The sequence below is a fragment of the Anas acuta genome, chromosome 3 (genome assembly GCF_963932015.1).
Source record: "Anas acuta chromosome 3, bAnaAcu1.1, whole genome shotgun sequence".
Classification (NCBI taxonomy): domain Eukaryota; kingdom Metazoa; phylum Chordata; class Aves; order Anseriformes; family Anatidae; genus Anas; species Anas acuta.
Window position 1 is genome coordinate 58909340 of NC_088981.1, and position 26529 is coordinate 58935868.

The 26529-nt window shown below is 35.2% G+C and overlaps 1 protein-coding gene across 4 annotated transcripts in view; it reads left to right on the forward strand.

Moving 5' to 3' along the window:
* Nucleotides 1-26529, forward strand: part of AHI1 (Abelson helper integration site 1) — a 90683-nt gene that overhangs the window by 2235 nt on the left and 61919 nt on the right. For 3 of the 4 annotated variants that reach the window (XM_068677345.1, XM_068677347.1, XM_068677346.1), the window contains 16 exons: nt 483-589; nt 1417-1488; nt 1912-2019; nt 2316-2437; nt 8456-9066; nt 9601-9755; nt 10761-10974; nt 11796-11988; nt 13334-13429; nt 14988-15173; nt 15730-15885; nt 17736-17868; nt 18816-18939; nt 21122-21351; nt 22849-22952; nt 23534-23652. In XM_068677345.1, the coding sequence (XP_068533446.1) occupies nt 1479-1488; nt 1912-2019; nt 2316-2437; nt 8456-9066; nt 9601-9755; nt 10761-10974; nt 11796-11988; nt 13334-13429; nt 14988-15173; nt 15730-15885; nt 17736-17868; nt 18816-18939; nt 21122-21351; nt 22849-22952; nt 23534-23652 (2561 nt within the window). In that variant the 5' untranslated portion in view covers nt 483-589; nt 1417-1478. The remainder of the gene's footprint in view (nt 1-482; nt 590-1416; nt 1489-1911; nt 2020-2315; nt 2438-8455; nt 9067-9600; nt 9756-10760; nt 10975-11795; nt 11989-13333; nt 13430-14987; nt 15174-15729; nt 15886-17735; nt 17869-18815; nt 18940-21121; nt 21352-22848; nt 22953-23533; nt 23653-26529) is intronic. The other variant, XM_068677348.1, reaches the window with a different exon arrangement.

Genomic DNA, 26529 nt, shown 5'->3' on the forward strand with positions numbered 1-26529 from the left:
ATCCCAAACCAACCCTTGTGCTTTGCTTTTTTTTTTGTTTGTTTGTTGTTTGTTTTTAATTTGGTTTGGTTTTGCAAGCAGGCAGGCCAAACTACTATAAGAAATATGAAATCACATGAAAGTTTGTAGCCTGTGGGGGGACAAGAAAGAAGCAAATAACACTGTGAAAGAGAAATGAGAGGGATCTGAGGGTACTGTAGTGCAGATGCTGGGGCACATAAGCATCTACTTGTAAAATACATTTGCCCGGGAGTGATTTATAGTATTGAGGCAAGTGGTATGCATGGCCTGCTTTCATGCTGTTAAACTTTCTTAGCTCCAAAACAGTGTCCACTTGCAAACTGCCTGTTAATAACAATCTATCATCCATACTAACTCCTAAACCGTATTGCAGGAGTTGTTGGAGGAGTGCTAGATGGGTTGCACCAAAGCTGTGCCAAGGCTGATTTAACAATATTTACTGGTATGTCTTAATTTACTAGGACTGGTGTAGTCTGGGTATCCAGTGAATGTGCGAATGGCGTCTAATAGAAGGTGTTCTGCAGGGAGGACTTGGAGCTGCTGCCTTGATGTGCTGTTGGAAGGGCAGGTGGGTACGGTAGTGTGCTGCATGGAAGGCTCAGGGGAACATAACATATTCATAGAAAGCTAGGTTTCATTAGTTCCACTGTTTACAAAACAGCTTTTTCTATTAAAGTTTTTTTTGTGAAACATTATGATTTTTTTGATGAAAAGATAAAGCTGTGTAATAGTTTTATTTGCCTTCCAGCTTTGGTTTGAATTACATTTGTAAGATTTTCTTCACAACCAGGAGGGCCTAACATTTTTTCTTTAAAGGAATGAGTTTCATGTGATTGCTTGTCTGCTTTATGTAAAATACAACTGCTTTATGTAAATGTAAATATTTAGGGATTTGCAATAAAGTTAGGTTAGCTGGCAGCTATGAACCTTTTCATTGTAGGCTATCACTTGGCTAAAATGTGACTTCGTTTATGATGCTATCAGACAGGAAACTGATTAGAAAATCTTCAATATAAATGGCTGCATGGTTCACTATTTAAATACACTGTACAGTTGTTATTGTTTTTGTGTTTGTGGTGTTGCTGTTTGATTTTTTCAAGATTGGAGAAGTGCAGTACTGAAATATTGGCTTTTATCTAGAAAAATACCTATTTTTATTGCCATAGCAGTTCATCAGTTTTTTTAATTACCTGAGAGCAAATAAGTTTCTCATATGCTGAGAATTCTGAGCTGAGATCTGAGAGAACTTGTCATAATTTAGAGAAATACTTATTTCTAGACCATTTGTGTAAAAGGCCTGTACTCATTCTTGATATCAATTAGCGTGCATTCAATTTGTAGCTTCAAGTCTATGGACAATTTACGTTAATTAAAGTTGTTAATTACTTTAAACAGAATGGTGAATTCTGAGGAAGAAGCAGCTGGTGTGCTGAGCTGCTTTTAACCAAGGACTGAAAATGCCAGCAGGTAAGAACCCTTTGTGTTTCATTTCTAATGTGTGTATTATAGTCAGAATAATATAATATGAGTTACTTCTGTCCATAAATTTTTTATCTTGCATTCTTTCTATTTCGAGTCCATACTTAGAGCTGATTTTCAAAGCATTGTTTTTGTTACTATTTTTTGTTTTACATGGAGGCTTCTGTAAATGTCTTAGTTACAATGACAAATATGCTATAGCTGAGGATTCAGTAGCCTTTTTTCATTGTGTGACACAATGCATTTTTAATACTTTCACTGCAGGTTAAGCATTACTCAGGTGGGAGGGCAGAGGGCTAGAACACCTACCACTTCAAGGATTGAGCTGCTGGTGATAACATTGTCATGAAAGTCAGGGGCTATCAGGGCTATAGCTGATTTCAAATCCATGGGCGCTCCTGCCTCTTGCAGGTGGTGCTCTTCTGGCTTCCAGGCTCAGTAAGAGCCCAGAGCTGCCCCTTCTCCTGGGGACAGTTCGTCACCTCCATTGTCAGTGTCATCTGCTTTGGCTGACCCAAGGTTTGCTTGCCACTTGATCTCCATGTGTGTACTGTACAAAAATCTCCTTCCTGCTTGAAACAGTAAACAGTGCCAGTTTCAGCAACAAGTAGCAGCGTGGCTTGTTTGTACAATGTTGCTGAGTTACCCTCCTGCAGTGTATAGTCAGTGGAAATTCTTAACTGAATACTAAGCAAATTTCTTGGTAATTTTTTCCTGATTAAAATAAGTCCTCTCTACTGAAATTGTAAAGCACAATTAGGCAGTCTTATACGGATGGTGATTATTGAATCATAATCCAATTTTATTTTTTTCAGTTGAAAGTGAGGCAAAGGCAAAAACCAAAGTTCGCTTTGAGGAAATCTTCAGACGTCATGCTGGCCTAACAGACAACAAGAAATCAAAGAAAAAGAAGTTCCACTCTCAAGAGAATATTGTGGTAAGTTTGAACACAGCCAAGCTTTGTTTGGTTGCCTTCCTTAGTGGAAAAAGACCACGAAAATGTATTGTAGAAAGGAGATATAAACAGCTAAATATATATATATAATTATAATTTTTTAAAAGTATAAAGTGTATTTCTGCCTGTATCTTTTGGTTTTGATGTGGCTTTTATTTGTTGTTTATGTACCACAAATTGATCCTTGTAATTCAGAGATACTCCAAAATTATTTGGAGTGTAACATTGGTAAATAGTAAGTGTTGTACACAGGTATGGACTCATTTGAAGTCTGTCAATACTTTTTCTTCCATTCCAGTTTTTGGGAAAAGATTTAAGATTTTCAAATTCAGTATTGACTTCAGTGTGAGTTTGAATGATGGACTTCTAGGATCATGGCCATAGCAGTATTTGCTTTTGAGAGTAATAATACATCTGTGAATTGAGAACCAATGAGAGTGTAGATAATCAACTTCATTACATTCCCTAAAGTTACTGGTATAAGAATCTACAAAAAATATTAAATAACATTTGAAATGTGTTTTTTCATTTTGATCTCTGTAATTAGCATATTTCTACATGTGCTGAACTTTCTTTCTTTACATGTGTATTAAGTAGTTCACCTGTTTTTAAGATATTTGCCTTAGCTTGTGACTTGAAGGCTAGGAATGCATTTATCAACCTGTCTTTATGGTTAGATGACATCTTTGTGGCATATTTTCCATTAAAAGAGCCTGTGAGATTCCTCTAAATTATGGTTCATATTGTAACTTTTTTTCTGAGTAGAAAAATAAATGTTTGTGTCTTATATATCCCAATTATTGACTTTTAATGTTTGGAATTTCAAAAGAAAGAAAATTGATTAAAAGGCAAATGTTCCTTTTTTATTTTTTTTTCCTGTTAGACTGTTGTCAATCTTTTTTCTTGCAATTGCATCCATATGGCATGTTGGAAGTGAATGTTCATTCTTTTATAACTTAGTTAAGACATAGAAATGATATTTTCTGGAATATCAAAATTGTACATGTATTTACAATGTGACTATTCTGAATATACTTGTATACAAAACTTAGAGTTGTAGTACAGAATGCAACTATGTATTACTCTCATAAATATTTTAAGCTTACTTTGGTTTTAAAACTGGCTTTTATTCCTGAAGATTCTCATGTAAAACACTACTGTTTGGGAGTTGGCCAGAAACACTTGCAGTATAGTCATGGTGAGCTGAAGCAAAAGCTAGTGGCACGCAAGCAAATTAAGAAGCATTTTTAGTATCAGTGTGAAAGCCTAACTTTATGGTTTTGGTTTGGTGAAGCTGTAAACTTAAACCTGCCAAAGTACTGAAGCACTAAGAACTTGAGAAGAACCTGTATTGAAATATTGCAAAGACCATTTTGAGTATTTCCTTAATGTCTGGCAAAGATGTAAGAGCTCAGGTTGATATTTTCCATGATGGTTGCATTCTGGTAGAAATTTCTGTAAAAGCTTCAGCTTTCTTTTCTTAGTAAGCAATAAATGTTTGTGGGAGAAGAGGAGATGGAGGGGGTTGTTTGGTTCTGTTACAGTTTTGTTCACTTCATGTAACTTAATTGTGTAGTGTTTCATGTCTTGAAATAACATGGAATTTTCAGCAGTGGTTGTCTTTGTGTCACATAATTGCCATAAATGTTTTCCTGGGTTTGACCAGAAACAGGTCATGGCTGAGAGTGTGTTTCCAATGGAAAAGTTCCAGGCTGTTACTTTTGTCCTTACTAAACCTTGCTTTTCTTGAAGTAATAAAACTTCCGGTCATAGGCCACTGTTTCCTTGAAACCTGAGTTTGGAACTGCAGGAGGCTGCTGTGATTTTGAATGTCAGAAGTGAGGGTAAAGAGACCTCTTGTCTGCTATGCTCTGTGTGCCCCTTGTCTGGAGAGAAAAGAAGCAGAATGACTGGAAGGGGAAAGGCCATAACAGTAAGGCAGGATGAGTTCCAAGCCACAACTGATAGGAATGAAGGGATAGGAATGGAGATGGAGATGTCAACTATGGTCAGTGAAAGGTCTGCCTTGTCATTCAGCTTTTGCAGCTGAACTGTTTTTTCTAACTCAGTTCAAGTGTGTTACAAACAGGTGATTGCTTTTAGTTCTTTTGTCCTTCATTTCAGATGGAGGATCTATACCAGTATCCATGTCTCTGCCTAAGACAATCTGATGCAAATAATGTTTTAATTATTATATTTAATTAAATGGTATGCATAGGAAATGTGGCCTGAATTAAGATCACACAGGCTGTGTCTGAAAAATTAGTTTCAACTACAGTCCTGAAACAGCTTTGTGTTGCTTGCATCTTTTAATGTTCCTGGAATTTGCGGCAGTTTGTGATTGTGTTTTTCCTTCATTATGAGGAGATTCTTTTTTTTTTTGTTTGTTTTTATGAAAAGTAAATTTCTTATAATCAAGTGACTGTGTACTGTATTTTTGTGGACAAATATTTTTGTTTGTAAGCATCATAAATAAAAGGTTCTAGTAAATATTTCAAGCAGGATTTTGCAACAACTAGATTTGTTTTAGGAAATGATTCTTGCATGCCAAAGTTATTTTAGAAACTCTCAAACAGGTCAGGTATGAGTTTGGTATTGTTTGGGGTTTCTCAATGAATTCCACTTTATGTGCTTGTAGTTTAACACCAATAGGTAGCCAGTCACCACATAGACGCTCTCTCACTCCCCCTCCTCAACAGGATGGGGAGAAAAATACAATAGGGGGGAAAAAAAAAAGCTTGTGGGTTCAGATGAGGACAAGGAGATAATTCATGAATTACTGTCACGGTAAAACAGACTTAGTTTAGGGAGATTAATGTAATTTATTGCCAACTGATAACAGACTAGAGCAGTGAGAACCAAAAGCAAACTACAAACCACTGCAACCCTCTTCTACTTTCCACCCACCAAGAGGCACAGGGAAATGGGGGCTCCCTAATGTTTTGTCCCCACTGCTCCCTCCTCACGGTCCCTCCCTGCCCTTGCTCCCCATGGGGTCCCTCCCATGGATGCCGTCCTTCCTCGGCTGAGCCTGTGGGGGCTGCCCACAGGCAGCAACTCTTAAAGAGCTGCTCCCACACGGCTCCATACCACGGGGTCCATCCCCCAGGAGCAAACTGCTCCAGCACGGGTCCCCCACGGGTGGGTGGCAGCCCCCCCCAGACCGCCTGCTCCTGCAGGGGCTCCTCTCCACGGGCTGCAGCTCTGGCCCAGGGCCTGCTCCTGCGGGGGCTCTCCATGGGCCGCAGCCTCCTCCAGGCCACATCCACCTGCTCCACCGGGGGCTCCTCCACCCACGGGGGGGCTGCAGCGTGGAGATCTGCTCCATGGGGGACCCATGGGCTGCAGGGGGACAGCCTGCTCCACCAGGGGCCTCTCCACAGGCCACAGGGGAACTGCTGCTGCCTGCCTGGAGCACCTCCTGCACTGACCTGGGGGTCTGCAGGTAGAGCTGGTTCTCTGACACTTTCTCACTCCTCTCTCCTAGCTGCTGTTGTGCAGCAGTTTATTCCCTTCCTTAAATCTGCTCTCCCAGAGGCTCCCACATAGCATTGCTCCCTGGCTCGGCTCTGGCCAGCAGCATCTCCCTTTTGGAGCTGGCTGGAGTTGGCTCTGATTTGACATGGGGCAGCTGCTGGGCTCTGCTCACAGAGGCCACCTCTGCAGCGTCCCCTCCCCTCACAGAGCCCTCCTGCTACCAAAACCTTGCCATGTAAGCCCAGTACAGGGCTTAAGGCATTAATGATTAAAAAAAAATAAAAAATTAGCATAACCTTAGTTATGGTTGCTGGTATGTTTTAACAACTGTTGGTGTGTTTTAACCTAGATTCCAAATGCTCTGCCGTTAAAGCCTATTGGAAGAGGAGGTGGATAATTTATTAACATTATTTTTTTCAGGTTTTGCAGAGCTTATTGCTTTAAATATTTTCTTTCCCTTACTTCATTCTCTATTTCAAGTTATTTATATGTGCTCTTCCACATAAATCATTGATTTATGAATAAAAAGGATGTTAGTGGTCTATTTCAGCGCAAAAAAAAAAAAAAGAAAAAAAAAGGCAATGGTACAAGACAGGCCTTTTCATGATTTCATGTTGAGATAATTTAAACTATTTTTAGATGTGGGGAGCTAAAAATAAAGACACCTACTGAAAAGTTACGTGAATGGGTTTTGATTTTTCTGATATATTTGATAAGTATGCTTAAATTAGGTTCTAGACACTTATTCATTTCACAGAATCAGAGAATGGTTGAGGTTGGAAGGGACCTCTGAAGATCATCTCGTTCAACCCCCCTGCAGAGCAGGATCACCTTGCCTCCTAGGCACATTGCCCAGGATCACACTCAGGCAGGTTTTTAATATCTCCAAAGAAGGAGACTCCACACCCTCTCTGGGCAACCTGTTCCAGTGCTCTGTCACCCTCACAGTAAAGAAATGTTTCTCCATGGAACTTCCCGTGTTTCAGTTTGTGCCCATTGTCTCTTTGTATTTTATTAGGATAGTGTTGTTTAATATGTAGACTGAGTAATTCTAGTTAGTGTGTTTTACAACTTCCTAGTTTCAGACTTCAGCTGTTAAACTTTTTTTTTGTCGCGCTGCTTTTATTTGACGATTTTCCTGTACAAGTAATAAACTTCTGTGATTTTTCCCTTCTGTGTTTTTACTCATGTAATTCCAACTTTTTCTTTCTTCTGCTTATTCATTTGTCAATAGTTACAATACTTTCCTTGCTCTCCATGCTATCTCTTTGAATGTCAGATGTGAGTAAAAACAAGATAGTGATGAAGGTTTGCAGGCTCACATAATTCTGGTTGTACAGTGTGGAGGCAGTTGACTTGCATAATGAGTATACTCTTCCTAGTCACAGAATATTATTCAGAGGCTAGCATTTTAAAGTCACGATCCTCCAAAATGTGATTGCCACTGCAACTTCACTCTCTGTCCATGTCAAGTATTCTCTTCTCTTGTAAGTTTGTACATTTTGGTGATCATACATTCTTGTACGCATACTATCCCTTTCTAAAAATGTTTGAGACAAATGTGATTTTGTAACTGAGAGAAGAATCCTAGCTCGAAGCAGAAGCTGGCTATGTTTATTGAGGGAAGAAGGTCTCGGCAAAGAAAAGATTGTATGCATTCTATGTGTATGTATGTGCATTCTTTGTGTTTTAAAGTCCTTTTGTAATGCTTCATATGGGAACTCCAGAGTTGTTTGTTTTTTTTTAAGAAGACAGTATATGAACCATGGTGACTTTATAGAAGCTCCATCAAGGAACAGCAATCTGTGCATCAAGCTTCTTATGGATCTGGGCATAAGTTACTTGCTGTGTTGTTTGTAATTATGCTGGTTAGTAAACCAGGAGAAGACACCTGAAGGAGGAAGGGAAGTTTACTACATGTTCTCTAAAAAAACACTAAAAGTGGTCACAAGGAGTACAAAGACAAATGTATTAACTGAGATTAATCTCTGCTAGTTTTACTAGGTTGGTTTTTAGATTATTTGTCATTTAACTAAGATTAGCGTGGTTTTTTATCTTTATATATATTTTTGGAATCAGTTTTTCGGTTTTAACTCTTTCTAATATAATTTCATTATCAAAACGTTTGTCTCTAGCTTGTACTTTAAATGTTCTTAAACATTTAAACAAATGTGTTCATGCTACGCATTTTCTTCGAGGGTTTCATGGTGTAAAGCATTCAGTATACTTATGGAGTGGACTTGTGGATTTTTTCATGGATGTACATAAGTCATTTAAAAACATAGTGAAAATAAACTGAAGGTGAAGTGCCCAAACAGAATTTTGTTTGTTTGTTTTATTTTCAGTGCAAATTATCTTGTCTTTCAATCTCTCACTTCTTAATTTTAAGTAAGAAAACTATTAGACCCTTGATTTCATTTTGCTTTTTGCTTTGTGTAATGTTGCTTAAAAAAATAAGTAACATGTTCATCCTTAGAACGTAATTTTTATTACAAGTGTGTTTTATATTCTTTTCCTTCATAGCTTGACACCTTTAGAACGAATATTGATCTAACTAAAGAAAGTGGGAATGATGAAGCAATTATAAACAACACATATAAACCTGAAGAAGAGAGTCCCCGATTTACAAAAAATAAACTGAGAGAGAAAGCATCAATTGCAGAGAAGATAAATAATGATATTGTTAGTGGAGAGGCAAACAAGCAACCAAAGTCTAACAAGAAGAAAAAGAAATCACTGTTACAAGAACAATTTAATGAGGAGGAAATTTTATATGAAGCTAAACTGGAGAGTTTTGAAAAAAAGACAAATGATTTTCCAAAGAAAAAAACAAAAAGTAAATCACAAACAGATGTACCTCATCAAGAAGGTGATAGAAAGATTAAAAATTCCTTGACTGAAGTGAGAAATGTAACTGAATTAGAAGAGGAAGAAGAACTAATTCAAGCCTATCAGCTGCATGTGGCTGAGGAAGAGGTAAATGCAATTAAAAAGAAAATAAGAATGAAACTTAAAGAACAGATGTCTGAATTTACCTCCACTGTTCAAAGCCATGAAGTTGCACTGAATGATGAAGTGGGCAAAAAGAAAAAAAAGAAGAAAGAAATCACAGGATTTTGTGAAGCTGAAACAAGGTACTATGATAAACTACCTTAAAACAATATGAAAACCTTTGCTGAAAATTCATACACACATAGTATAGTTTATCAGAGAGCTTTTGCCTGTACATTTTTTCTAAATGATGAACAAATGGATAATTCTGTTATGGAAATAATTACTAGTGTTTCATAACGCAGAGATTAATATTAAAATTTACAGATTTTGTGTAACTTTTTAAAAAATACCATTTGATGTCTGTTTTATGTGGAAGCCACTCAACCATTTAGTATGTTCTCTTGGTAATGAGTGATGGCCCCAATCCAGCAAAAAACTATATACTTAACTTTATTCAAATGAGTGGTTCTGCATGCACACAGGAAAGTGTTTGGATTGGAAAAAGACTAATTCCAGGGAGCTCTGTGTGTGTGTGTGTGTGTATTTTCAAGATACACAGATGATAAGTTAGAGAACTGAAGATGAAGTTTCAGGTGTATCAATGATGTTAACAAACAGTTGTATTCATATTTGCAGTAGATTGCAATTGCTGACAGTAATCCATTACATTTCAGTGCAATGTCCCTTTCTGAGCTACAGCATCACCCAGAAGATAGCAATGAAAATCATTCATTGGAAAGGCAATTTGTATCAGAAGGACAGAATGTGGAGGAAAGCATGGAAAAACAGAAAACAAAAGCAAAGAAGGTTAAAAAGAAAACTAAAAAAGGTATGCCAGCAAAATGTTAGAATGGTGTGCTGCTTTATCTCAGCCTCTGTTTTTGTTTGTTTTTTAAAATATTTTGCATGTAGTACTAATGAAAGTGACTGAGACTGATGTTGATGTTATTAAAGTTTATTTAGTTATATTTTTGTGCTTCCAATTCTAATACTTTTTTTTATTTATTTTTATTTTTAACAGAAGTTAATTTGATGCATCTATCCAAAATCTTGATAATTCTTTTACCGGAGATAACTTTAGAATTGTGGTTGCAAGTGTCTTTTAAGAATAATATTTTATATATCTACCAACTTCACAGTTCATTACTTAAGTGCATATTCTAATTGCATTTTTGTTATTTCATCACTTTTAACTTCTTATTTACATTGTAAAGGCTGTATCACCACTGTTTTAATGTGGTGCTCAATTTAAACGTAAGAAATACTTTTTCACACAACATATACTAGAGAATTGGAGAACTCATTTCTTCAGATGTTGCAGAGACCAAAATAAGAAATGACTTTTTTTTAAAGGGATGTTACAAAAATTCACAAGGAATAGGTCTTTTGATAACTATTAAGCATGGCAGTCTTATTTTAACTTCTAAATCAAGATGTTCTTTAGCCAATGCTTGATAGATACGGTCTTTTTTTTTCCCCTCTTTTAAAAAGCTATAGCCATAGGCTGTAGTCCAGAGCAGGATACCGAACTGCATGAATTTTAAGTCTTTCTGGCAAAGAACTTCTGTTGATTAAGAGAAAGACCTCTGCCTTTAAATAAAAATGTTTGTTAATAGGAATAGGTTGTATGATGCACAGAATGCATATATACTATGCATTCAATCATTCAAATTTTATGATTTTATTTTAACCTATTAAAAAAAAGAACATATGAAGTACTTTACCATTAATTGCTAAAGGAATACAAAGTGTTTTTGTTCCTTTGAACTGCCACTAGCAGAACATAGTAACTTCTGGTGGTTATTGTTTTGTTCTTGTTTGTTACTATTTCTAGAAGATAACACAGGAGTTACTGCAGAAAACAATGAGGAAATGAAGGATTCAGAAGTTTCAGTTCAGTCTAAATTTGGTTTTGATGATGATCTTGTATTGGGAGTTTATATCCATCGTTCTGATCGACTTAAAACTGATCTCCTGGTATCTCATCCTATGGTTAAAATCCATATCGTTGATCAAAGAAGTGGCTTATATGTCAAGAAGGATCATAGGTGACTTTTTTTTTTAATAAACTATCTGTTGTCTGTGATTGTTATAAATGCTTTTTTTTTTTTTTTTTAATCTCTAGAAAATGTAATACAGAAATAACCATAGAATGGCTCGGATTGGAAGGGACCTTAAAGATCATGTAGTTCCAACCCCCCTGCCTTGGGCAGGGATGCCACCCACTAGATCAGGTTGCCCAGGGCTTCATGCAACCTGATCTTGAACACCTCCAGGGATGGGGCATCCACAACCTCTCTGGGCAACCTGTTCCAGTACCTCACCTCCCTCCGAGTGAAGAATTTCCTCCTAACTTCTAATCTAAATCTCCCCTCCTTTAGGTTAAAACTCTTCCCCCTTGTCCTGTCATTATCTGATTGAGTAAAGAGTCTCTCCCCATCTTTTTATAAGTCCTCTTTAAGTACTGAAAAGCCACAATGAGGCCATCCCAGAGCATGAAGCTTGCAAGGTCATTATTGTATTTCTAATTGTATTAGAAACTTCAGTTTCCTCTTCAGTTGCCTCTTTCCATTGTCATTATCCATACGTATCCCAAAAACAGATTTCAACCCTGCTTATGCATAGTGATCCTGGAAGAGTCTGTGGAATAAAGTTGGTCATAATAATTTGATTGCTAGGGTTTTGCAATTCAGCCTGTTGCATTTCTATGTTCAATTGCCTTAAGCTTTGTATGGCTTTAAATTTTTTTCTCAAATCAAACAAATGGTATCTTGTATTTGCTTTCACTAATTTAAATTACTGTTTTGTTTGAGATTCGTTTTATTTAAGGAATTTTAACAATTATAACTGTTTGGAAATTTTCAAACAGCGAGAGGAAAGTTTCATCTTATTATGAAGAAGAACAAATAGAGCACATTCTTCCTATTATGACGCAACCATATGACTTCAGACGGTTTAAATCAACAGTTCCAGAATGGGAGGAGCAAGTAATATTTAATGAGCGCTTTAGTTATTTTATTCAAAATACTGAAGAAAGCCCTCGGGTAATTCTGTTTTTTGAGGTAAGAATAAATATTTAAAATTTTTGCTTGTTATGATTTTGTGTTACATTTGTATTTCTTCAATGGTATAAATTTAGCTTATTCAGATGTCTTATTTCAGTTATACTGAATTAATAGCAGAGCTTTAAGATACAGCATTAAGTGGAGATATCAAAAAGCAGTATTGGTGATTGCTATTATTTATAAGCTAAAAAACCTGTTCTGTAAGCAGTAAGGGGAAGAAAGCTTTCTTGAAACTTATGAAATTCATGAAACTTATGAGCTTGAAAAGATTTGTAAGATTGTTCTAGATCAGGAGGGATGGCACCACATAAAGAGGCTATCAGTTTCTTTCCCACATTCTTGAAATTCGAAACGGTTTAAGTATCAGAAACTCAGAAAAGGAGTCTGTCTGCTTGTAGCAACATCTCTTTCCTCTTGTACCAATGAACAAGCTGTTGCCTTGTTTTCCATTCATTTTTAGACATCTGCTTCTTTCTCATTCTTCATAAATTAATTATTAGTTCACCCCCAATATGGTTGTGTTTATAGGAAAAAAATGGAGTACGTATTCAACATAATTTTCAGCTCAAGTATTACAGTATTTATAAGAATGTATATATCATGTATATTTCATATACATTGTATATACAATATCACCTTATGTTTCTTTGTGTTCTCTGATGCTCATAAATGAACACACTTATAGAATTAAGAGTCCCTGGTTACTTAGCACAAAAGTAATTACAGTTGAATGTAAAGGTTCGCCATGGGAATCACATTAACAATGGAGAGCCAAAGTATGACTACACTGAAAGCCTGCTGTTTGATTTCAGTGTAATTTTTGAAGTTAAAATTTCAAGATAGAATGATATACTGGAAGAATTACAGGAAATATGAGAAGATTATGGCCTGACCAGAAAAATGAAGAATCTTGTGGGCACAACTGATGAAGTTAGGAAAGGACCTAACCATTTTTGACCAACCATTTTCAGCTAGATTAATTTACAGCTGGTTCTGGCTGTAGGATTTATTATCTATATGTATGATTTGTGAACTACATAGGATTTATGAAAATTACACATGAACTTTTTCTAATGAGACAGAAAGGAAGAAAATATTTTTTTTAAGATCATATTTATGTTCTTTTTTAAAATATGTCATATATAGTCATCAGGCAAATGCAAAAGGTTCTGTTACTACTAATGGTGTACTTGTGTGGAAGAAGTACTGTTTTTGTACTTGCCTAAAATTGAAATCTTTTTAATTTAATGAATCACCTCTAGCATATTTTCATCAGTGTTTTCTATTAATACTAAGTATATATTCATCAGAAGTACACTTATATTCCTGCTAATGTTTGCAGATCCTTGATTTCCTAAGTATGGATGAAGTGAGAGCCAACTCTGATGCACAAATTCAGGAATGTGGTTTCCGAAAAATCTGTTGGGCATTTCTAAAGGTATTGTAAATATTACAAGGAAGAAGCAAAAAATATAAATATTTCTTATTAAATTATCTAAAAAACTAGATTTTTATGAATTAGTGAAACATTTCTGAATATTTCCATGAAATGGAAATGAAATGAGAGATGAAAATTTTTTCTTGCCTGTCTGTTCCCTCTTTTCCCTCTCCTTTCCCCACATAAAATCCATAGGAATACATTTGTCAGTAAAATATATTTTTTTCAAAAAAGTATAGGATGTGTAAGAATTTTGCTTATTTATCAAGAGTAGATTTATTTTTAAAAAAATTTCATGAGCTGTCTTTGCAAAGGAAAAAACAAATCTACTGATTTATGTACCTCAGCTGTGCTGTATTGTAATGGCATTTTTAGTTGTAAAGACTTTGGAAAGACTCCCTAACCTGATAATAAAATCACTGTCATTTTTAGATGCAAAGCTTGAAATGAGATACAAGTAGTTTAGCCCACACATCATGTACCTTTTTCTCCTTTTTAGAAAGGCTTGAGTGTGCCAAATTGGACTTGGGAGAGCTAACAAGGTGGTATGTGCTCTAACTTGCCTGAGGATTGTACATTTTGACCTACCCCTTTGGATGGTAGATCTTGACAGTCCACAGCATGAGACATACAGGAGAGGATAAATGCACTGCAAGCTTAGGAGAAAGCACAGGGACCTCCAGGTCATTCTGTACTGATCTTCTTCTCGACACTTCCCAACGTGAATCTGCAGAAATCAGGGGTGTGGTATTCCCTGTCTGGGTGTATGTCTGGGCATTCAACACAGCCTACTTCTGAGCAAATGGAAGGATGAATTTCAAGCTCATAAATACAAATAAAATTACGACCTGTTCTTCATTACTTATTCTTTATTATATCTATCCTTTCATCTATCAGTCAAAGTAGAAGTGCCTGGATAAACAGCGGTCAATGTTAGTGGCAGTAGTAGGTACACAGAAAGAAAAACACAAGCATTAATTTCTGACTTTTTCTAACAGCATGTATTGATTTTTAATCAGTAACAGGAATTCATTTTTCTAACTCTATTTAGATCAATAAAGAGAACTCTTCTCTCAGAAACGGGAAGAGTTAATGCTTTCATGTATCTTCTGTTCTGAGGCCATGAGACAGAAGGGGAAGAAAGTCTGCTCTGAGTCAAAGCCTTACCTATGCCCTTTGCTGTAGAATTCAAACTTACGTGGGTGAGGAGGCAGGAAGAGGCTTTTCGTGGATTTACAGTCATTTGAGATTTGGGTGATTCCAGCAAGTGGTATTTAAAACAAAAAAGTCAGTGGGACTGCTGAGGGCATCCCACCTACTGGATGTTGTCACCGTGCACGTGAAGTATATTTAAGAACTAAGCTTTAATCTTAGTGATTTGATGAAGGTGTTATTTAATACATGCTTATTTCATTATAGCTTTTAGGAATAAGCTTCCCTGAAGGGAAGTAGATTATTTCTAATATAGTAAACAACCAGAGGATAAACTCTAAAATCCAAGACTTCTATTAATTTTGTGTTAATGTAACACTTCTTCTCTTTTTAATTGCTCTCCCAGCTTGTTGGTGCAAATGGAATTCTAAACATTGATGGAAAACTCCGTCTGCAATTGTATTACCCACCTCCAAAGACCAGGTCACATTCAAACGTTGTTGAGGTTTATGACTGGTGGGAAAGATGTCCTAGAAATCGTTACCCATCAACTTTATATGTAACCATAAGAGGCATAAAACTTCCAGATCGTGTGAGTTAAATATATTTACAGATACACAGACTTTTCTGTAGGAGTTAGTAACTAACTGGAGTGTGTTTATGATGCATCTGTATGCATTCATATAAAAGCTGTACTTACATGTAGGATATGAAATGGTTAGTATGTAACTAGTTATAGCAAGAACTTTGCATCTTAAGATTCATGTTCCAAACTCAGCACTTCACAGCTATCTTTAAAAAACAGACGTTCTCTCCTGTGTGCAACTTTGCATGTTCTGCCATTGACAGAAAACTTTTAGGGCATGTTCTGGAAAACAGGTATTCCTTCTCATTACGAGAAACACTATTTTGAGTCACGGGGCTTATGCAGGTGTGTAAATTCTGTAAGTGAGAAGGACCATAAGGCACTTAACTCTGAATTGCTTTAAATATTTTCTATTCAATAATCATGCATGAGGTTTCTTCCAGTCTCTTCATTTTTCAGATGTAAAAATGTAGTGCATTTAAAGTTAAAAGTACTTTCTGATCTTTTAAGATACACACTGTTTGTTTTAAAACATTTTTCCTGATAATTTGTTTGCCTTAAGGTTACTCCTTCTTTCCGTTCTATGGTGGCTGTTCAGCAGGAACAAAGTAGTGCAACACTGTGTGATCTCCAGAGAGAGGGATCTAAAAAATCATGTGAAATCACTTCTCCGGAGGAGAAAAAGGAGCAATTTAAATGGACAAGATTGCCTGGACAGGTGAAGTATTTTTCTTTGCTTTTTGAAGAAAAATAGTTTAAAGTTCTACTACCTTTTAATAGTTTTATTTTTATGATGTGTTATGAAGCAAATCATTCATTGAAACATTAAAACAATAACAAGAAAACTACTAAGCAAAATACAAAACACAAGGAACTCAAAATAGTAGTGGAGGCATAACATCTAACCAAATATGGTTGATATAATTATTTTTTCCCAGAACAGTCAGGTGTTCTTAATCTCCAGAATTCTCAAGGATCTGAAAGAGTAGGGCTACTCAGGTAGTGGAAGTAAGACAGTTTCTAGATTTCATCTCAGTTGTACAAGTCCTTTCAAAGGACTTAAATACACCTGAACTTCATTTTATTTCCCAATAACGTTTGCTAATTATAATAGTAAAGAATAGTCGAGTCTGTTTTGCAATGCAAATTTTCTTACTACAAATAGCAGGAAACATAAAATGCATATTTATGTTAATGTTAATTGCAGAAAATTGCAATTCTGCAAATAAGTGTGTATTCAAAACCAAGTGAAATATAATCCTAAGAATATTTGCTTGACATCCAAAAACAAACAAAGAAGGCAGTTCTTTTGTTCTTAGACCAGTCCATATACATAATGAAGAACCAGTGATCATCTCTTTTATGATGTGGTGTCTTGTGAAAGAATTTCAGTAAGATTATCATGATGCTGCGTGTCTTTGCTCCAAAGAATAATAAAGCAGATATTTATTTTAAAAGAAATAATCACTCCAAATTATTATTTCCTTTATATACATAAAAATGACTCTTACCTTTAAAGCAAAATTACCTTTTTAAAGAACCACAGTATATTTGTATCTGTCTCCAGAGATACAGACTGATAGGTGATGTTATTTTTAAAAATCCTCCATGTAATTATGAATCACTTATGAAATAAATTGTATGTGAATTGCAGCTTCATGAACTTTAAGAAGTTTGCTCTAAGCTGAAATTTATATTCAACATTTTAATGATTTATTTTAGAGAGGTTAAAAAGCATTAAAGCACATGTTCAGTTTCTAAAAAATGTGTTTACCTTTATTCTCAAGTGAAGAGTGAGTACGTAATTATATAATAACCTGATTTATTCATTTATTTTAAATGCATAGGAATCTGTTCATGCACATTTGTCACTCTTAAAAATCAAGTTTAGGTTAAATTTCTTATAACTACTGTGGATATTTTAATTTCCCTTAATTTTTTAATTTAGTTCTGGAGAAAAAGCCCATCGATAAAAACAGAGGAAATATTTTGAGAGAAAGAGATGCTATGCTACCTGTATAATTTTTTGAAATATGTCATTTCCAGTTAGACTCTGAATCAATAAAAATAAAAAATGGAAAATTCAAATACAGATGAGGAATGATGAAGGCAATTTGGTAGACCAAACTTTTGAGTTCCTGTAGTTACTCTTATGAGTCCATGCCATAACTGTTAAGTTAGTAAAAGTTATGCTTAGACTCTTTAAACAAGGTTGACTTACTAATTTAATAGCTTATATTACGGAGGATAGTCATGATTAAGCATATTTTAAAATGAAGGAAATGTTAATTATAGATTTTCTTGGGTTTTAAGGACTTTTTGTCTGTTATAATGTGCAGAAATGAACATACAAAGTAAATGCGATCTAAGTTATGCTGCAGAACTGTGTCTCTTTAAAAGGTTGATTTTTTTTCTTTTAAATTCACTTTGAATATTAATAGCTTTTGAAGACTTATGCATGGCATAGCTTTTGAAGGCTTATGCATGGCATAGTTGAGAATGTCTTTTTAAGTGTTGATTAGTTGATATTTATAACTCTGTAATCCTAATTCTTGCCTGAAAAGCTAGGCTTGTCGCATACCGAACAAACATCTGTTTTCACTGCGAGGTGGAGATATGGGCTGTTTCTGTATTCGTTTCTCGCATGATGGGAAGACCCTGGCAGCAGCATGTGCTGGAAGGAATGGATACCCCATTGCTTGTAAGTTAGTTTTTTTTCTCTATCATCGAAGTAGTTTGGCATTAAAGGAAAATGTGCATTTTTAATTTTTTCAAGAGGTTTTGTTTTATAGTGTATCTTGTAAATTTTCCGTACATTAAAGACTTGTGGAAATGATCTGTCTGTTAATAGGCCTGGAACTGGCTTTTCATACATGGTAATACATATACAAGTCAGTGACATGAAATAACAGTATTTCTGCATAGAATCCTAATGGAAATACTAAATCAGTTTACATAAAGAACATGTTATCTGATAATAAGGTTTTAGGTGAAATAACTTTTTAAACTCTCACCCCCCACTTTTTTTCCCCTCTAATGTATTATCATGTCTGGAAAATTGTCATCTCCACGCTGGAGGCTGCTGTCTTCCGTAGTCCAGTTCAGCTGGAACTACAAATATTCCTTATTACTCAGACTTAGGGATGCTTGTTCACAAGCATCAAACTGCATAGTACTGTTCTGCATAAGAATTTTTAGATTTACAAAGAGTAGTATTTTAAGTGTACAAAGTAAATGTTAAACAAGGAACTGTATGTCTAGGTTCCTTTACTGTACATCCGCAGAAAATGATCTCTATCTTAATATTTATCTAACATTGGTCATCTGCAGTCACAGTTTCAGAAATTAAAAAAATAAATAATAATCCTAATGTGGTTCTAATAATGTAAACCTGGCGAGCCCAATCTCTTAAGTATTAAGGCATTTGTGACATCCATGAACCACTAGATGGAAGTATATGCTTGCTGTTTATGTATATCTAGCAACTATTTGATACCGTTTTCTGAAAATGAGAAGGTAAAGAAAATGAATTGACCTATGCTAGCAAAAACTCAGTATGAGACTAGACTAAACTTTGCACTAGTAATTGTGTATAATGGATTGTAAACACTTACAAAAATTTTATTTTCCTATTTGAACTTCCATTAGTGTATGAAATTCCTTCTGGACAGTTCCTGAGAGAATTTTATGGTCACCTTAACATCGTGTATGATCTTTGTTGGTCAAAGGACAATGAATACCTTCTTACTGCATCCTCTGATGGTACTGTCAGGTACGTGTGACAGAAATGTTCTGGCAGACAGCTTCAAAAGTGTGAGAGTGGTGGAATTTTGTGTATATAAATTTGAGAGCAAAGCTTTTGCAAAAAAATGTAGTATCTAAATGTACAGCAGAAAAAAGTGTTATATTTCAAGAAATCACTGAGGCAATTGGAGTATTCTATCCTTAGAGAATTGTCATATTTGGAATACAGTATTAAGCTTGGAAATTTGAACTTGAGGCAGGAAATTTACATTTGCCATGTTGCACATATATAAACTTTTGAGGTTTTGGAGATTTGGTTAAGTATTTAACTTTAATTACTGTAGTTATAATTTGATATTTCTGAGTATGAAGGTGAAAACATTTTCCTCAACAATTAAAAACTGTACTTCAGTGCAGTGTTAACATTAAAATTCTAGTCTGTTTGAGATTTCAAAGCAAAACTCAAAATTACAGAAAGAACTTAAAAATATGGCTATGACACTGCAGAATTTTACTACAAGCAACTTCATAGGTTTTCATAGACATTTTGGGGGGTTTTTAAGCTCTTCAGATTCCTATCTGTTGTTTCTGTTGTGCAACTTGGTAATGCTACAGGGAGTTGCATAATTAAAATGCCAGAAGAATTGTTAAACGATACATTGTATATGTGGAGCCTTTTTGCCCCCTCCCCACCTACCTCCTCACCCCTTTTCTGTGTAGGAATAAAGAGAATATTTTGAGTACTTGTTCCATGTTTTTCTTTTTTTTTTTTTGTTTGGATGCATATTAAAGAAGAATTTCTGATATTAAAGTAAATATTGATTTCAGTCATTTATATTTAAACAGTCCAGCTGTTCCTCAATTCTTGAATTTGTGGCAGCATGACGAAACTAGTCTTCTGCCTTCTTTTCTGTATACTACACAGTCACTGTATGAGTTATTTCCTGTATTTATTGACCGTTGCCATAAGCTCCTTAAAAGTGCCTCAGTTTAGGAAAGGAGTTTCTTCTTTTTTGCTTTCATGTTGGGAACATCTGGCCTGAGAAACATGGTAGAATTAAAGGATGAGGACCAAAAGATACACTGTCGTTGTAAAGTCATAGCTGTTTATTACCTGGATCATCTCTCAGATTTATTACCTGGGTCATCTCTCAGACTGAGTTCTAAGACATCTTAAAGGGAAGTTTGAGAACTTAGGTGAATCCTTCTTTATATAGTGCTTCGTATTGGCAGTGATTCTCCTGAGGATACGCAGGCTTTAGTCCCTCATTATTTCTGAGCAATAAATAAACTTTTCTGTTGTTAAGAGTAAACCCATTTTAAAAGATAGGTTTGTGACCTTTGCATGGTAAGTTGCAAGTTAAACTGTGTACTCTTATTAAAGATTGTAATTTTTTAATGTACTTACCTCAGAGTAAGCTTAGAATTCTTCAGCAGTCACCAGAAACAAAACCTGAAAGGATAGGATAGCACTCAATTAAATTCTGTTTTAATTGTGCTTTCTGAAAATGCTACCCACCTGTATTTTATGGTTAATGTACTATTCCATTCTTTAACCTCATCTTGGGAGAAGGCTCAATATAGGTGCACACACAAACAACAAAAAAAAAATCCTAAGAAAGAATCCTAAGAAATCTTACAGCTGTAAGGATAGGAAATAAATCCATAGTAAAAACTGAGTTTATGTGAAGAAAGTGTCCTTGAGAATCGTGATCATTATGGTGTGGTAGGTAATTGTTTTTTTAAAAATTTTCTAGAGTTCTAGTTATATTTAGTTGTCCTGAATATTTGTTTGTGGGTTGTTGTTTTTTTTTTTTGTGTGTTTGGTTGCTTGGTTTGTTTTTTTTGTCATTCTACTTTTTTTCCCCATTAACGTTAAAACATCTAAAATAACGTGTTTATAATTCTTGAAAGAAGAAGAAACCAAACTATTCCATGCATTGCATTGTGTATTCAAAAATGTGCAAAATATCCATTAAATGAGTATGTAGTCATGAAGTTACCTGGAAGATGGAGTACTTTGTGAGGTATTAAACATATCTTGTTTGAGAAAATGCTATTGAAGTATTAAATATAGGTGGAACAAATTTGTAAGATAAACAAATGCTGTTAAGTATTTGCAAGCATTTGATTTCAGAACCACTAGCACAAAATATGTTAATTATACATGTGTCTGATTGCTTTATTCAGTAGATATCCTTTCCTTTTAGAATGTGGAAAATTGAAACACAGGCTGCATCTGCAGTGAGAGTTTTCCCTCATCCTTCATTTGTTTACACTGCAAAGTACCACCCAGTTGCTGAGTCTTTGGTGGTGACAGGATGTTATGACTCTGTGATTAGAATCTGGAATGCAAATGTGAAAGAAATCCATGGGCAACTGCTACAGGAGCTTGATGGTCACAAAAGTTTCATCAACACACTTTGTTTTGATGCAGAAGGTATATACATATTATTACTTCAAATATTACTCATTTCAATCGAAGATCAGTTTGAGTGTTACTTGAGCTTCATTTCATAGCGGCAGTATGAAATGTTGCTAAAATAGAGTCATTTTAGCAGTGTTAGCAATTAATATTAACGGTGCTGTGCATTATTTAGTGCTATTTTGGGCAAACACAAAGGGATGTGTAGTCCCTGATATCATTGAAGAATAATCAGAAAAGGTAAGCATAGAAAAGACAAGCAAACAAATATATCCAGCAATCATGACAGGGCAAATTTTTTATAGTAGTTTAGTTTGCTTTGTTCCTGTAGCTAGCTGTTGTTAGCTAATGATTTGTTGTATCGCAACAAAAATTAGCAGAAAATAGAGCACAGAAGCTGCTATTCAGAGGATGCAAATGCATCAGGATGCAGATGGAAAGCCTAATAGCTAGTGTAGAGAGGTAAGTTCGAAAAAGTAAGTTGGGATAAAGAAGTAAGTGGAAGAATTATGTGGTAACTTAAAAACAGAGGTAGGTCTTTGAAACCAGCTTCTAGAGAACTATCCTAGCACTTCAGAAGATTTCATGATCAGTACATCAGAACAGTAGTGAAGACAGCTCCTCTATATTGTTCAAAGCTGTCAACTAAATACAAGGATAGAGGAAAATAAAGTAGCAGTAATTAGATTATGAGAATTTTAATGCTACACTGAAGAAGTGGGAAGGTGGTGAACTGTTCCACTTTCTCTGCTAATGCTGAAAATTGAGAGAAGGACGGATTAGTTATGACATTGTGAGGAATGTTAGCAGGTAGATTAATAGCTGAAAGTGGGTGTGAGAGATTTACTGACGTACTACTAGATGATGGGAAGAGTTGAAGATAGATGAATGAATAAGATTCTTGAAAGCGTTTGACTTCTGGTATTAGTGACATCATTAGTAGTTTTGTGTTTCATTTTTGGAGATATTCATAGGAGTAGGTACTAAGAAGAGGAAAGATGCATTTCTGTAAAAATAAATAAATAAAATAAAATAAAATGTGCTTAAGAATAACTGTTGGAATTTGTTCAAGGTGTTTCCAGAGAATGTATAGGTAAACAGTAGATGATCATGTAACACTCATTAAGCTATAAATGTTCTTTTTTTAATGGCTCCCTGGAATATGAGTAGAAAATGAATACATTTAACAACATTTTCAGCATCCCTGCATCTGACTTATTTGCTAAATGCATATTTGTGGTTTCAGCTTCCAGCATGCAAGTGTGAGCAGAACCACAGAATCCTTTAGGTTGGAAAAGACCTCTAAGATGATCTAGTTCAACCTTTAACCTAGCACTGCTAAGTCCACCATTAAACTATATCAATGTATTTGCACTGAGTAATCATAACAAAAGAGAGGGAAGCACTGGTGTTTGCCTATTCACAAAAACAATAGAAAAAGTTGTTTATTGTTCATAAATCCTTTATTTGTTCTTTTGCATGGTATTCTTACTTGAAGCCTTTATTTCACAGGGCTCCACATGTTCTCAGGAGATAGTTCAGGACTGATAATAGTTTGGGATACATCTGCAAAAGGAAGTTCTCAACACCTATTTCAAAATTGGAGAATTAATAAGGTATACTGATTTCTTAAACTAGCATTGTAATATTTGTGAACTGTTCCAAATCTAGTCATTTGATTTGAATTCATTTTTTTAATATGTTAACATTTGTTTAACTGGAAAGGTGTATTTTCTTTAAACAACTTGTTAACAACAAAGCAACTGATAGAACATGCTATGTTTCATTGATTTAGCACTTCAGAATTACTTTGCATTTTTAATTTTATATGTATATAACATGAAAATGCTTGAAGTTTAATAATGTTATTAACAGATAGATGCTAATTTATTAAACGTATTCTCTAGAGGCAACAATAAAATTGACCACAGGTTTTACAAATCAACTTTGTTCATACTTCTGAGGTGTAGTGTTCAATCAGCATTTCTGTCATCAACTGTGTTTCAGAAGTTTAGAGTCACAATAGAATCTGTTTTTTTGGTTGTGAAAAGCTGATTGGTTGGGATACAGTGCCTTAATCTAGGAACAGACATTTTCAGTACTTGAACAGAGTGAAGAGAGCACGAAAAGAGTAATGCAAGAGAAAAATTAATAATAATGATTACAAACATGAGTTTTAAAACACCTTTTTCTGTAGGAAATAAAAGAAAATGATATTAGAGGAACTCCAATAAATCATTTGGAGGTGCATCCAAATGGAAGGCGTTTATTAATACATGCCAAAGACAGTACCCTGAGAGTTATGGATCTCAGAATGTAAGTAGATTTTGATATTAGTACATATTTCCCTTTGTTTTTAAAGCTTATTTAGCAGGGAAATAAGGTGCCATAAGCTACTAAATATATTAGAGCTGTGAAGAAGAACAGATGTCCTAATAACTAAGGATAGCAATAATAGGGCTAGGAAATGGTTTCAAAACACTGTTGTGTTGCATACCTTTTGTGTGATGTTGGGTAAGTCTTTTAGAACAGAGTATCTAAAAATGACTGGATTACTTGGGAACTGAAGGCAGCGTGAAAGAAACTACCCTAATCTCCTAAAGATTGCATTCACTTTTAAAAATGGAATCTAGGCCTGAGACTAACTTTAAAATTATAATATTCATATATTTGTGCCTTAGTTTTGCTTTAGAAAGACTGTGGAAGAGTGTTTTTGTGATAAAAATAGAATGGAGTTCATAATCATGTGTACAGAATAATGTATATAATGGTTATATTGAGCAAGTGGTAAAACATTTTAACCCAATTTTTTATTTTCTTACTTTTACTAGTTGTGAAAATAATGCTTTAATAATAAATGGCAGTAAATTTATTTATAAAATTTATTTATAAAAATAAATTACAGTAGAAAACAAGGGGTTGATAGAATCACTCAAGTTGTGGTTGAATGCAACCTCTGGAGAGTGTCTTGTCCAACCCCTTCTAAGACTAGGTGAGAGTAGGTTGCTCAGAGCTTTGTCCAGCTGAATGTCTCCAAGGATGAAGACTCCACAAGTTCTGTGAGCAATATTGTCTAGTGTTTGTTCACCCTCAAAGTAAAGGAAGCTTCTTCATAAGTTTAATTGGAATATCCTGTATTATGGTTGGTTCCCATTGCTTCTTATCCTTTAACTATGCAAAGCTGAGAAGAGTCTCACTCTCATCAGTTGCACACATTGATAAGATGCACCTGAACGTTCTCTTCTGGAAAGTCACGTTACAGATGTGAATGCTCTTTGTGAATGATTCATCTCATCTTTAATTTCATGGACTCCCTTTCGATGAAAGGAGCCAAAGGGTGACCCTCACCATGTAGAAAATCAAAGGTCTCTGGTGTTCTACATGAAATTACCTGAGGGAAGTACCCGCCCCACCTCCTGGAAATCTCACTCTTTAATAATATTGGATTGGCTGTTTGAGCTAGCTGAAGACTTTCCAATTTTAAAGTGTCTCTCTTCATTTTTAACTGTAAATGATAAACTATAATGACCATGCTAGAAGGCTAAACTATCCATGTAGCAAAAGCATGAAATCAGTAGATTAACTGAGGTAACTTGTAGAGTTTATTTAAACTGGTGGTGATCTCCTATCAATACCATTCCAGAAAATTGTAGAGAGTTATAGTTTAAGAAAGAAACTTAGATGTGCATATTAAACCTCTTAGAAAGGGTTAACATGGTATGCAATTGCACAAATACTTTAAGTCAATTTATCAGTAGGACACAGCATCTCCCCCTGTCTCCCACACCTTTGGCCATGTATTCCTAGCATTTTCTCTGTATCAGCTCTACAGATCTTTGGATTCAGGCTAAGTCAGATCAGTGAACTGATCCGACTAAAATCAGCCTACAAAAAAACAAATGATTAATTTTCATTTTAATCAACTATCTGATCTAACTCATCCAATAGCTGCCAAAAAACTAGAGAAGTGAGGGAGAGCCTGGGAAAATAAGGGTGGAGAGGATAGCAGCAGGACTGCCGCTTTGACCACAACCCAAAGTTACATTGGCTTAAGTCTATCAATAAACCACAGGGTCAGATACCCAGCAGTGATAATTTTACACGTCATCATTAACTGTTCATTCCCTGTATGAGAAAAGAGGGGGTGGAGGTCACAGATCAACACAATTCACTTTGACAGATAGTTGTTCTGAACTGTCCTCTTTCAACTTTTTTTATATCTTATTGGATAATGCTACTGTCCTGTCACTCAGGTATGTGATCAGGGTTTTGGTTCAGACCTTGGGATTTCTTTCTTCTGCAGGTTAGTTTCATATTTTGCAGAGCTATTCTACATCTCAGAGAGATTGTCCTTCTGTTCACACACCAGAAGCTCTTGTTTGGGCGAATATGGTCTTGCAGTGTGATCATTATAACACGCTTTTCCCCTTCTTGTCAAATAGAATTGTATCTCAGGTATATTTATCCAGAATATTGTTAAAAGTAATCCTGCCATCTGGTCATATTAATTGTATTACCGTTTTCCCAGCATATGTCCATTGTCTCTGCAGTAACAAGTTTTAAATATTAATGTCTTCATTCTTTGAGGGCTGTCATGGTCTACTGCTGTTCTTGCTTCAAAATCAGTATCACAGTATTTCTTGTATATTAGTCTCCACTTTGAACTTCCATACCTCTTTCCTAGCTGTACCTCATGTTTGAGATAGCCTCTTACAAGCTGGGTTATGCTTCTTTATGCTTCAGTTTTGCAAATTCTCTGTTACATGATGTTAGCGAACTATTTAACAGTAGTTAATTAGTAGGTCATTATAACTATGCTGACCAGCAGTGTCTTACTGAAAACAAATGGATACTTAAGTAGCAAAATGACATTAAAACTATTAATAGTAAAATAATTAATGTTGATGTTTGAAATTTGTTGATTTTTCCTGCTGTTTTTGTAGCCAGTGAGACAGCCTGAAAACTTTAAGGAGAGCTGCTGGATAAATGCAGGCTATACCGGGATGTAATCAAACTCGGGAAGCACAATGAAAATATTGGCAGAGCTTGGAATAATAGTGCTAACTTCCCCGTTTTCTTTGAATTCCAGAATCAAGAAAACTCAAATAGCTATACCTATATTCATTCTCTAGATCTGAGTATGTGCTTTCTGTGATGAAAGACAAAGATATACTACTAAATTATCTATAATTT